Source organism: Xyrauchen texanus, chromosome 27, assembly GCF_025860055.1.
Source record: "Xyrauchen texanus isolate HMW12.3.18 chromosome 27, RBS_HiC_50CHRs, whole genome shotgun sequence".
Classification (NCBI taxonomy): Eukaryota; Metazoa; Chordata; class Actinopteri; order Cypriniformes; family Catostomidae; genus Xyrauchen; species Xyrauchen texanus.
The window spans coordinates 15,463,039-15,477,107 of record NC_068302.1 but is presented as its reverse complement, the minus strand read 5'-3'; the positions used below and the strand labels follow the sequence as shown (position 1 = coordinate 15,477,107).

At 41.1% G+C, this 14,069-nt stretch overlaps 1 protein-coding gene across 1 annotated transcript in view; it reads left to right on the top strand.

Moving 5' to 3' along the window:
• LOC127621513 (GDNF family receptor alpha-2-like) overlaps positions 1-12,859 on the top strand; it is a 157,658-nt gene extending 144,799 nt beyond the window's left edge. Inside the window, exons 8-9 of the mRNA XM_052095161.1 lie at positions 9,614-9,664; positions 10,982-12,859. Of these exons, the coding sequence (XP_051951121.1) occupies positions 9,614-9,664; positions 10,982-11,104 (174 nt within the window). The 3' untranslated portion in view covers positions 11,105-12,859. The remainder of the gene's footprint in view (positions 1-9,613; positions 9,665-10,981) is intronic.
• The last annotated feature ends 1,210 nt before the right edge of the window (positions 12,860-14,069 follow it).

The following is a 14,069-nucleotide window of genomic DNA, read 5'->3' as shown; positions in this document are numbered from 1 at the left end:
CCAAGTTAGAGGATAGATTTCTGTCTGATGGCCAAGGGAAGGGAACACCTCATCAGTCCCTTCCCTTCTTTGATGACCTCCACGATGAGCTTGCTCGTTCGTGGAGAAAACCTTATACCTTGCGCGTTCACGTGCCCTCGACGTCGTTATATTCGACTATCGTGGGTGCTGAGGCGCGAGGGTATTCAAGGATGCCGCCGGTCGAAGAGACACTTGCGGGCTATCTCTCGCCGGGTTCGGCATCGTCTTTGAAAAAACCTGCTCTCCCCTCTAAGCCATGCAGAACTACCTCCATGCTATTGGGGAGGGCTTATCAAGCGGCAGGTCAGGTTGGTGCTGCGCTGCACACCATGGCTGTGTTACAGGCGTACCAGGCTGACCTGCTAAAAGATCTGAGTGCGGGTAAAACTCTTGACGAAGAGGCCTTTTCAGAGCTTCGTCGAGCTATGGATTTGTCTCTCCGCGAGACCAAGCAGTCAGCCCGTGCCATTGGCCGGTCTATGTCCACTTTGGTCAGTACGGAGAGGCATTTATGGCTTAACCTGTCAGGCATCCGAGATAGGGACAGAGTTTTCTTAATCGATGCCCCGGTTTCGCCTTCTGGTCTCTATGGAGACGCCATGAATACGGATATCTCCAGATTCCAGGAGGCGAAAAGCTATGAGGAAGCCTTTGGGCAGTTTCTTCCTCGCCGCACTCAGGGGGCGGGGCCGTCGGCCACCCAGTCTCGCCCCGATTCTGCTAGGAGAGAGGCTCAAAAACAGAGCGTGGCGAGTCGTGCTCCCCCTTGTAGGGACTGGGGACAGGCTCGTCGCCCTCAGCAGCCGCCCAAGAAAGACCTCAGGGCTGTGATTTCTAAAAGAAAGAAGCCCTGATGGTCTTGTACCCAACTTTGTGAGGGTAGTTCCCTTCGGGACGGGGCGCGTGTATCATCCACTTCGGCCCTCCCGATACCCTCACGAAACCTCTTCACTCCCGCCGCCTTTGGTGTTTCGGGTGATAGAGGCTTCCAACAAAGAGTTGGGTGTACCGTTGCTTCCTGCCTTAATCCAGGACACGGAACACTCAACATCCCCTCAACAGGAAGTGTTGAAATTAGTACCCATCTCAGAGAACCTGGCAGCGTGGAAACTTCTGCCAGGTATTTCTATGTGGGTTCTAAAGACAGTAGAAAGAATTTGCTCGCCGCCCTCCACGTTTCAACGGCGTGGTTCCCACTACCGTAAGACCGGAGCAGGCATGTCTACTGTGGAGAGAACTGCAAAATCTCTTGGCAAAAGGGGCCATAGAACATGTTCCCCTTCCAGAGAAAGAGTCAGGCTATTACAGCAGATACTTCCTGGTTCCCAAGAAGGGTGGGGGGTTGCGTCTGATTCTAGATATTCAAGGCTTGAACCGCTCGGTCAGGGTGTTCAAGTTCAAGATGCTAACTGTCAAGTCGGTCGTGTCTCAGATCCAACATCACGATTGGCTGGTCACGATCGATCTCATGGACGCATATTTCCATATTGGAATTCTGCCACAGCACAGGAAGTTCCTGAGGTTCGCTTTTGGGGACGAAGCCTTCCAGTATCGGGTTCTTCCATTCGGCCTAGCCCTATCACCCTGCACATTCACGAAATTCACGAAATGCACTGGCTCCTTTGCAACTCCAGGGCATCCGCATTCTGAATTATTTAGACAACTTGCTGATACTAGCACAATCTCAAGAACTGGCAGTTCAGCACAGGGATATCATCTTGGCTCATCTAGGTTCTCTGGGTCTGAGACTCAACGTCCAAAAGAGCGTTCTTTCTCCAACCCAGGAAATTACCTATCTAGGGATTATATGGAACTCGATCACGATGCGGGCACAGTTGTCTCCCGCTCGTGTCAGGTCCATCCAGAACTCCCTGAGCAAACTCAGGCTAGGTCAAAGTTGCACTGTTCATCAGTATCAACGAATACTAGGTCTCATGGCGTCTGCGTCCACGGTGATTCCTTTGGGCCTTCTCCATATGAGACCATTTCAGCTGTGGCTAAAAGCCAGGGGATTTCATCCAAGGGCCAGTCCCCTAAGGCAAATAAGGGTTACGGCGCCGGCGTCGTTCCCTTTCTGTGTGGTTCAGACCCCGGTTCCTTACCTTGGGTCCCACTCTTGGTGCGTCATGTCGTCGCAGGATGCTAACGACAGACGCCTCTCTGACGGGTTGGGGTGCGATCTTAAGTCGTCGACCAGCCCAAGGGGAATGGGAGGGTCATCAGCTCGATTGGCACATCAACTGCCTCGAGCTGATGGTGGTATTTCTGGCCCTGAAATACTTCCTCCGACATCAGAGAGGCTGCCATGTCCTTGTGCGGGTGGACAACATAGCAGCAGTCTCCTACATAAACAATCAAGGAGGTCTACGTTCTCGCCACCTGAATTTGCTGGCACGTCGGATTCTCCTTTGGGCCCAGGGCAAGCTCCTGTCACTCAGGGCAATTTACATCCCTGGATGCCTAAATGTGGGAGCAGATTTTCTGTCCAGACAAAACATACAGAGGGGCAAGTGGAAACTCCACCCCGAGGTAGTACAACAAATTTGGGAGAGATTTTACAGAGCAGAAGTGGACCTCTTCGCCTCTCAAGAGACTGCGCAATGTCCCCTCTACTTCTCTCTGAGTCACCCAGCCCTCCTGGGTCTGGGCCATGATAAGCATACATGGCCCAGAATGTGTCTGTATGCTTTTCCCCGGTTTCTCTGCTCCCGGAGTCTTAGCCAGAGTTCAGCCAGCAAGGGTCTTGCCTCTTACTGATAGCACCTCGCTGGCCGAACAGGATTTGGTTCTCAGAAATTATATCTCTCCTCGACGGCTCGCCTTGGGCGATTCCGGACAGGAGGGACCTTCTGTCTCAGGCACAGGGGACGATATTTCATCCCCGGCCCGAATTGTGGAAACTTCATGTTTGGCCCCTGAAGGGTACCAACTGAGGGACACAGGGCTGTCACCTGAAGTTATCGAGACCATTCTTAGTGCTAGGGCTCCCTCCACCAGAAGAATCTACACCAATCTACAAATGGGGTGTCTTCGAAAAGTGGTGCAGTTTACATGGTGCAGATCCAGTTAACTGCCAAATTGTTTCAGTTCTGGACTTTCTGCAGGAAAAACTGTCAGCAGGCATATGCCCCGCTACTCTCAGGGTTTATGTGGCCGCCATTTCGGCTTGCCACGCCTTGATGGACGGGACGCCTTTGGGGAGGCACCCTCTACTCGCTCGCTTCATTCGTGGAGCCAGGTGAATGAGGCCTCCTGTTAGGACCAGAACTTCCTCATGGGACTTAGCAATAGTCCTGGAGGGTCTGGCTGAAACCCCCTTTGAACCTCTAGAGTCAGCGTCTGACAGACTTCTGACTCTCAAGCTGGTTTTTCTTGTGGCGATTACCTCTCTTAAGAGAATCGGGGATCTACAGGCTCTGTCTGTTTTGCCGGCCTGTTTAGAGTTTGCCCCAGGTATGGCCAAAGCTATCCTGCATCCTCATCCTGACTACCTTCCTAAGGTGCCTTTTTCGAAATACTACACCCTGTCACTCTGGAAGCCTTCTGCTCCCCGCCGTTTTTAACGCCGGAGCAGGAAAGTCTTCACGGACTCTGCCCAGTCTGTGCCCTTCAGACTTATGTCCACCGCACTAGCCAGTGGCGTAAGTCTGGGCAATTATTTGTCTGCTTTTTGGGCCGCAACAGGGGGGCAGCCGCTACCAAGCAGACTATGTCACATTGGGTGAGGGATGCTATTGCCCTGGCCTATGAGGCGCGCGGTCAAGCTTCGCCAGTAGGTGTCAGGGCTCACTCCACCAGAGTGGTCGCCGCCTCTAAAGCCTTGGCTAGAGGGGTCCCTCTGCAGCAGGTTTGTGATGCGGCAGGCTGGTCCTCTCCGCACACATTCATCAGATTTTATAGTTTGGATGTTCATGCTACTCCGGGCTCTTACGTCCTTGAGTCGACATCCCAAGCTCATGCCTGAACGGGTTTGTGACGCGGCAGGCTGGTCCTCTCCGCGCACATTCTTCCATTTTTTATGGCAGGCTCATGCCTGAACACGTTCGTGATGCGGCAGGCTGGTCCTTTCCGCACACGTTCATCGAACTTCATGGGTTAGATGTTTCTGCTACTCCGGATTCTTACGTCCTTGAGTCGACATCTCAAGCTCACGTCTGAACAAGTTTGTGATGCGGCAGGCTGGTCCTCTCCACACACATTCATCAGATTTTATCGTTTGGATGTTCATGCTACTCCGGGCTCTTACGTCCTTGAGTCGACATCCCAAACTCATGCCTGAACAAGTTTGTGACGCGGCAGGCTGGTCCTCTCCGCGCACACTCTTCAGTTTTTTATGGCAGGCTCATGCCTGAACACGTTCGTGATGCGGCAGGCTGGTCCTTTCCGCACACGTTCATCGAACTCTATGGGCTAGATGTTTCTGCTACTCCGGGCTCTTACGCCCTTGAGTCGACATCAAGCTAATGTCTGGGACCTCTCGCGTTTTTGTGAGCACACTTCACAACCGTAGGGGTCCGGACAGCCCCAGTGCGGTGGCATGGGTATTGCGTTCCCCATAGCGCTTAGCAAAAGCGCAGCATCAAAGTGAAGCTTTTTGTAAAGGGAACGTCTCGGGTTACACGTGTAACCCTTGTTCCCTGAAAAAAGCGGAACAAGATGCTGCGCTTTTTTGCCGCACTGGGACGTCCCAGGACTGCTCTTCAGAAAAAGGTATCTGTCGACACGCTGGTGATGGCTCTATTTTATAGCCTGGCCACAGGTGCATCTAATGATCATCACCAGCCGAGGCTATAAATTCAGGTCAATGTTCATTGAAGTGTTTCACAGAAATTTACAGCTGTTCACAATGCAGGATTGTTCCCCGTAGCGCTTAGCAAAAGCGCAGCATCTCGTTCCGCTTTTTTCAGGGAACAAGGGTTACACGTGTAACCCGAGACATTCACCCAAAAATGAAACTTCTCTTATTATTTTCTTACCTTTAAGCCATCCCAGATGTGTATGACTTTCCTTCTTCAGCAGAACCGAAGTGAAGATTTTTATAAGCACATTTCAGCTCAGTTTGTTTATACAATGCAAGTGAAGGGGTATGGCACCAGTCTACTGGCTATTTGATGGTAGGCAGCATAAATGTAATCCACACGACCCCCGTCAATAAATGAATGTCTTCTGAAGCAAACCGATAGATTGGTGTAAGAAACAAATTGATAATCAAAACGTTTTAACCTTTAAATTGTTGCTGGGATGGCTTAAAGGTAAGTAAATTATGAGAGGATTATAATGTACTTTAACTAATGTCAACAAATACATTTTTTAATGCTAAAAATCTATTAGTATATGTCGGAATTTACATGAACCAAGATGTATAAATGCAATAAAAGCAATCTGACACCTACAGACAACATGAAATAACAATAGCAAAAGTATTTATTTTATTAATTAATGTCCCTGGTTTTATAATGCATGGTTCATCAGTGCACATTATTCTAAAGGCAAAAAAAATTAAATAAAAAATAATAATGTTTGCTTATAAAATCTTTAATTTTATTTAAGGGGGGAGGGGGGGATAAAATAAGCCAGTAACATCATAGCCTTACTTTTAAGGATCCAGTCAAAGTCTAATGGATAAAATGAAGTCCTGTCCTACATTATTTATATATTACTTGGAAATACATCACATTACTGAAGTAAAATGCATTGTGAAAAACGCTTCACGGCATGCTGATCCATCAACAGTGTGCATATATATAGGTGGTTAGCGTTTTGATATCAAGACTAGTTTGTTCTCAGGAGGATGAAAGAATTAATGAATTCCTGCACTCAAGTGGATGAATGAGTTTGTGTTTAAGGTTTGTTTGAGCTAGGTATGAGCTGTACGACACCACATATGTCTTTCTATGTTTCTGTGTAAACAATCAGGACGAGTGTGAGTTTTATGCAGGGAGATGAGGTGTGAATGAGTGGAATAAAAATGGAAGGGTGTGGGGAGTTGCATTAGCGGAGCTGTGAACAGAGATCTGGGCTGATGTCAAAAGGCAGCTGACACACATCACCGCTCTCGCTAATTAATTGGCTTTTAGTCACTGTCGTCTACACCCCCCACACACACACACACACACACACACACACACACACTGTCAACACACAATTTCTGTGCCTTCCTCTCTCTCTCTCTCTCTCTCTCTCTCTCTCTCTCTCTCTCTCTCTCTCTCTCTCCCTCTCTCTCTCGCTCTCTCTCTCTCTCCTCTCTCTCCTGCCAGCTGCAGTTCTAGATGTTCTGGCTTTTGCCTAAGCCTGCATCTAATTATGCATGTTTACACAGAAGACACAGAAAGTTCACTGCATGAGCTAATGCTAATTCAACACAATCACTACATTCACAGATCAGGTGAAGTGACACATAAACTAACAGGAAAAGATGCACAATACACAAACACATAAATAATGTAAATAAAGATTTTAGTATTTCCAATAGTGTTTCCTGTACATACTTAATAGTATATCCAAATGCAATTGCATTTGTTTTCTGAAAAGACCAGGATGAATTTCCAGGTTGGTCCAGACCGATTTATACTGGTTTGGTGCTAAGCCTTGCTGCTCTACAGCAAAACTTAAGGCCAAATTAAACTTCAGTTTTGCGCGTTGCTGATCTTAATGCACATAGTTTGCATGATGCAGTTTATTCATCAGCACAGTCTGCACAGACTATCCCAGATATGCTCAACTCACAAACAGACCTTGTATGTGCACATCGTCGCTGCATGCATCTGTTGTTGACTAAAAGAGTATCACAAAGTAGTTGTAGTGTGCATGCGTCGAACACGTTTGTATCCGCTCACGGTCAAAAGAGGATATTTGAAAAGGGAATGCGGTCGACTGTGACCGGAAAGGTCTATTTTATGAAGTTGGTTGACCAAGGTAGTTCTGCTGGTTGAAGGTATAGTTCACCCAAAAAAATGTATTCTATAATGTTTACTGTCAATTCACACTAATCTCGCTATATTGCCCCTTTTGTCAATGTTGAGAATGTAACACATACTTGCTAGAAGTGTTTGCATTCACGTACTTGTGGAGAGTATTTGTTGGTCTTTAGATTTCAGACTGTTCCTCACACAAAGCTATTATATGGCTTTAGAAGACTTTGAATGTGGTGCAAGAGTGAACTGGATTACTTTTATGATAATTTGATGTTGCTTGTTTGACCTTTTTGCTTGACACCCCTATCATTTGCAGTATATGGAAGAGAGCATTTCAGATATTCTTTAAAATTCGTCTTTAGTGTCCCATGAAAGAAAACTATACAGATTTGGTATCTCATGAGAGTAAGTAAATTAAGATAGAATGTTCGTATTTGGGTGAACTAGCCCTTTAAGCATTTGGTGGGAACATCAGCACACCAACATCCCATGCTAGGGACTAGTGGTATAGTAGTATTTGTCATGCAATGTTTCACTTTTTCTTCCTAGATTTAAAAGATCCACTGGAGCACTTAAACAGTTCATATAGTGCACTGACTTTGAACATATCTTGGAGTCACTCATTCTAATTGTCTTCCATGCTCTGTTTTAATCAGAGCAGAGGATATTAAGATTGATTGAGGCTGGAGGAAAGAGCATTGTGTGAAATAAAGGCTGACCAGAGGAGCATCACACAGAGGACATTAATTGAGGTTTTAAATCCCTATGGGATACATTCTCTACTCTTGGCCATTGTATGTCTTTCAGTTTTATGGAGCACTGCATCTTATTGAAACAACAGTTTTTGTAATAGACAAACAGATGCACAATGTTGTTGCCAGGTTTTTTTATTATCGTTTTTAATTTTTATTTAGGTTTTCATTATTTTATTTCCAATATTTTTAGTTTAATGTAGTTTAGTTTATATTATTTTTCACTCTGTTCTTGTTAGTTTTAGATTAGTTTTGGTTTTTCAGTATATTTAGTTTCCTTTTTCTTTCCAAGTATTTTAGGGCTAACACATTGAAATTAATTTGTTAACTAATAATTATTTTATTTGTTTACCACCTTTGCATTTCTCAGGATTGTTTGTTGTTGTTATTCAAAAGGTTTAAAATTGTGTATATATACATGTATGTATGTGTGTGTATATATATATATATATATATATATATATATATATATATATAATCAAAAACAAATTCTTGTCATTTTTGTTTTATTTTAGTTTCAGTTTTTCTTTTTGGAAATGTTCTCAATTAGTTTGTTTTATTTTTCATTAACAATAATAAACAGAATATTGGGAGGTATTACTGATCTCTTCAGAAACAATTAAACAATGCAATACAGGTAGAAACCACACATCAGCATTGTCCACACACTATACTTCTGTCCTAACTGGAGGTGTCGGGAGATGATAAGATCTCCTCTAAGCCCCACTGATCTTATTGCAAATGCTAACCTGGCCATACTGATGTACTCAAGGCCTTTCTTCTGACTTAATTTAAAGATTTATTGGATTAGGGTGAAACTGTATCTGTGCAAGTATGCTATTTCAATCCCAACCTTCTTTGTCATAAGCAATGCCGAGTGTGATGAAGCGACGTCTTGACAAACAAACTTTGATAACCTTCTTTGTGGGAACACAATTTTACAATGTGAGATGCAAGAATAAATGTATGGGTATATGACTGAATAGAAAGGGAAGGATTTGTAACTCCTTGTAAAGATTTTGATTACTATGAGCTCATGAGAATCCAGACAATTTAGAGAAGATAACAAAAAGATGTGGCTTAGAATGCAGCAAGATGGTTAAAATGGGATAATGCCAATAAAGGCTGCATAGCATATGTGATGATACATGTCTGCCTGTGTTATACTACTGGCACTGTACTTACCAGACTTTTTACCAGATTTGCTGTGCATGTGAATAACAGATTTCTGGATCTCAATGAAAGGCTAGTGCCAGCTTTAAAATCTCTACTGCATGAGTGTGAATTGGTGTACCCAAGTTGAAAAATGTTGCCCTATAACTATTGTCCCTATATTTACATGATTTCACTATCACTCCCTCACACGTTTTTTATTTTTTTATTTTTATAAAGCAAACCCACTTCTGTTATTTCTTTTCACACCAATGATGTTGCTTCATCAATATTCAATACAAATATTTTTTTTCTTGATACACTTTGAGACCAAACATTTCCCTTAAGGTGTGCCTTTAGCTTTGTTGTACCCTATTGCTTATTTCTTTTGATAGTCATAAAATAGCACCTGAAACAGTGTAATTTATGATTGTTCCGACCTTTACTTGGAAGAAAATGGATAGACAGTACTTCTTGAAACTTTATTTGAATACCTTCTGTTTTTAGACTTATTGTACCTCCCACAAGAATGAAAATGCTACATACATTTTATATATATATATATATATATATATATATATATAGAGAGAGAGAGAGAGAGAGAGAGAGAGAGAGAGAGACATCAGCTCTGCACATAATCTATATTGTCAGATGAAGCCATGAAACACATCTAAATCAGCAGATATCTAGTTTAAGATAGATAGCCCTCTCAAATATAACACCACCATATTATACTTAATTCCACGTCTGACCTATAACCTTATTTCCCTGCAGGAACTTGGAGAGGATTGCTATGCTTCAAAGGACTACATCTGTGAAAGTGAGGTAAGAAGTAGAGAGAGATGACACTTGCGCCAATGAGTGCAAGTACTTTCTATAAGCATCTCTTGCTTGTGCATAACAAAACATTTTTTGATGACTTCTGTGTGCCCAAAGCAAGATCTGCATTGCATGGCTTTACTATAAATACAAACTGGGTTTTCATTTGTGGGTGTTGTAATTACCCATGACCTATGTCCAGGTCATATTTTACACCAAAATCAAAAGAAAAAAAAAATGAAATTACAATTTACATACAGAAAATAAGACGATTTTTAAGACCAATATGATTTTATTTATTTTTATTTTTTGCCTTGTGACATTATTTTCATGACAATTAAACTCAATAAATAAAATGTAGATATTTTTGCATTATGGTAGTATTGGTTGTACTGACTTTAATACTTATTTTTGCCCGTTCCTAACACAAATGTTGCTAGTCCATTTTCAGGCCAGGGCTATCAACTGGTCAGCTGGGGTCAGTAGCATTGAGCATTGAATGGGGGGGTTACATAATCTAGGTCCCTGCCAACGTCACACACTCAGCACATTTCACAAGCAGGAGGGAAACTCATACTGAGGTATCATGTTATTTAGTTATCGACATTTGTTAACATTAGCTAGCTAGCAAGATAAGTAAACGTTGAAAACTCGCCATCTGTAACTGCCATGGTGTCCAGAGTGGTCACACCAACCGTCCATGACCTTGAACCATGGAAAGTTCTTTCTTTGATCAATACATTTTTATGCTTGCATTACGTAACCAACTACATTTGCAGTACATTGCTGTTCAGTTGCAATCAAACTGATGATTTCTGAAGCTCAACTGTCGCTCAAAGGACCAGTTTAGGAGTCCTTCTGAGCATGCACATTAACCTTCAAATCCTCATCTGTTTTTCATCTCAGATTTGCTTTTTCTGAGTTTTTAGTTTAAGGTTTAGGGTAGGTTTTGTTGATATAAAACTCTATAGAGCAGTAACTTTCAAAACCTCGTCTCTTTCAGAAAACATTTAACTCTTTTAGCGGCAGACAGTTTACATTTTCCCCCAGAAACATGTCATGAACCACATTGTATCATTTTGCAAAAATGTTGCCAGTCACTTTATTTTCATGAGATCAGGCTACAAAAATAAATTTACATATCATTTTTTTCAATAGTCCATAATTTAACTGGCCTTCACTCTATGCAAAATATACAAACATTTCTTATTTTCTACTTTGTGAACTGGCCATTTTTTCATGACATTCCCCACACAACATCACACACAATGTTTTGTGGTACACACTGTACAATATGATCTTGTTAAATCTGCTTGTTTGCAGGTTCCTGGCAGTCCACCCAACACAAGGGTAGAGGATCTGAGAAATTCAAGTCCTGACACAAAAGCCCTAACTGAAGTTTTGATTGTCTACCTGATGTTTGCTCTTGGAAACCTCACTATATAGTACTACCTGAGCTTCACAAGCCAGTACAGTGAGGACAAGGCTGATGGAAACCCTTTCATGATCATCTTTAGACCAAACTCACACCTCTCTCCTCTTTACTGCAGCTTTTATTATTTCAAATAAACACCAGAGAGACAGCACAGTGACACATATAGAACAGACTGCTGCATCGTTGCCCTGGCAGGAATGAATGAGCAAATAAATGGATTTAGCTCTCTTTGTTTCTTGATTCCAAAATAAAGACCAGTTGGGTGCATTGCTAGCTCTTATTTTTATTGCTGATTGGTGAACCTACAACTAACGACCCATGCACAGAGCTTTCCAGTCTACTGTACAGCTTCCTGCTGCCCACACTGCCCATAAAAGGGTCTCTTGCAGCACCCATCAGGCCTGAATTACCCGTTGTCTGGCACTGGATTACACCATCTTTAAGACGCATTCTCCACCCCACTGATCATTTATTGGATTTGCTTTGCTCTCTTTGACAGGTGCTTTAGCTTTCTCATTGTGATTATTCTTTTTTGGTTCCTTCTTTTTTTCTTCCTTTGTCCATCAGTCGAATTGGAGTAATTACTTTCCTGTGGTTCTTTTAAAACGTGAAGTGTTTGAAGTTTAAATCTGTACCCTGTCGAGGTGGATGTATTGGGCAGCAGCTCTCTTAGTCACATTCTGTACTTAGTTTGACAGATTTGAGAAAGAACAGAAGAGATTGTTGAAAGTTGATGAAAATCAGTGGATCAATCAGAGAATTAAGTCTTTACGAAAAGATTCTACATGGTTTTATGGTGTCGATGGGCTACCCACACATGTGTAATTTTGTCTGTGAATATTAATGTTTTTCTTTCCAAAAGTACAGCTGTTAATTATTATGTATTGTCTGTAATTGAAATCTTTCATCATCTTTCAATGATGAGGCTCAAAAGAAATCTACAATTCTAGAGACTGAATAAGTTGAGAGGATTAGAGGAAGTGACAAGAACGGCATGGCTGAGAAAGAACTGGATGTGCCCAAACTAATCATTAATGGTCATGGAAAGATCTCACTGATTGAATAACTTATAAACAAGAAAACAACTTTGGGACATTCATTGTTAGTTGAACCATTGTGTGCAATTTTTGATGTGGCCTTACTCTTCATTTTTCCTTTTCATTATTTTCTTGTCTCTTTGGCAAAATGATGAATGGAGAAAGACAGATCATATAACGGCTGATGCCAAGTTTTGATGTTTGCAATGTTTCTAAAAAAAGTATCTTAACCCTAATTCACAGATTCAGTAAATGAGATATGACACTTTTGTCAACATTCCAAATACTAAATTTAAGAACAAACAGACACCTCTCACTTTCTATCTATAAATGTAAAATTAAAACAGCAAAGATTTTTATATATTGTGTCATAGGCTTGTTACATATTTACCATTGCGGTAAAGCAAAAGATAAATATGAATATACTTTGTGTAAATATGACACTATTGGGAAATTAAACACTGGGAAATTCATTAAAGATATGTTGTATCAGTGACCATCCATTTGTGTAATCAGATTAAGCGTAGTTTAAACATCAACTGGCATTTTTTTTTTCCATAACAAAATTATTCAATACTGTATAGTAATAAAAGCTTGATAAATTGAGTACTCATATTACATTATAAAATTCAGCTCTATTTTGACACTGACCGAAAAGAGTGTATACAATTTCTTAAATTAGATGGTAACACTTTTCAGTAAGGTTCCATTCATTATCATTAGTTAATGCATAAGGTATCATGAAATAAAAATGAACATTATATATTTTTACAGCATTTATTAATCTTTGTTAATGTCAGTTAATAAAAATACAGTTGTTCATAGTTTGGTCATGTCTGTTCATAGTGCATTAGCCAATGTTAACATATATAACATTCTACATTTTCTAATGCAATTAACATTACCCAGATAAATAAATGTATTGTATTGTTCATCATTAGATAATGTTAACGAATGTTGTTAAAGGTGAAGTATGTAATTTCTGTGCTGCTATTGGCACCAAACAAAATTACAAAAATCATGGGCTCTATTTTCGTGAGTGCACATAGCTCTGCGCTATGTGCACAATGTCTTATACAATTTTAGTGCGAGTTTTAATTATTAGCACAATTTCCTTGCCAGCGCAATGAAAATGGGTGTTTTGGTGTGGGTGTTGTGTATGGTAATGAAGTGGTGCAAAACGCAATCTGCTATTTTCCTGAGAAATAGGTAATTGCACAAGATGTTTCAAAATCAAGTCTTATCTCAGTGCAAAGTCTAAAGTCAGTTTCTGCATTTGCAGTTTGGAGATTCCAAACTCTGAAAATATAGTGGAACATCAAATTATGTTCCTGACAAAAGCTGTTTTATGAAACAAAAATGAATTAGATTTGTGTTAAACTATCTATAGGTCATGGCTTATTTTCCGATTATTATTGTTATATTTATATTTATAATTGTATTTAAGATCTAATTTATATTGGTATTTTTCCACCTGTTGTCGTGGAGTGATTTTTAAAGTGATTTAAAGTTGGAAAAAGTTGGACAGAGTAAAATATTTGGATTTGGTTTGATTTTTACCACTTCATTATTTTAATTATATTTGAATTTAGTTTGAAGTGTAATTTTAATTTCGAAACATTTTCAAAATCTAAATTGATGTGAAGTGCGTGCTGTTGATACTAGCCATGATTTGTGTGTCAGTAGATGAAAATGATTAATAATACTTATGTACATTCTCTATAATTTAAAAATCCTGATGAGAAGATTGCGTGCGTATAAAAGGAGCGTGTCACTGTCAAAGAAAAATGCCTGACATTAAACAAGGAAACAGTTAATGCATAAAAGAGGTAAATCCATATTTCTATTCTTCTAATTCATCACATACAGTCCATTTACACTACCAACTTCTTATGAATGTACTGTCTTTATATCGCTGGCACTTGAAAGGAAACAGACT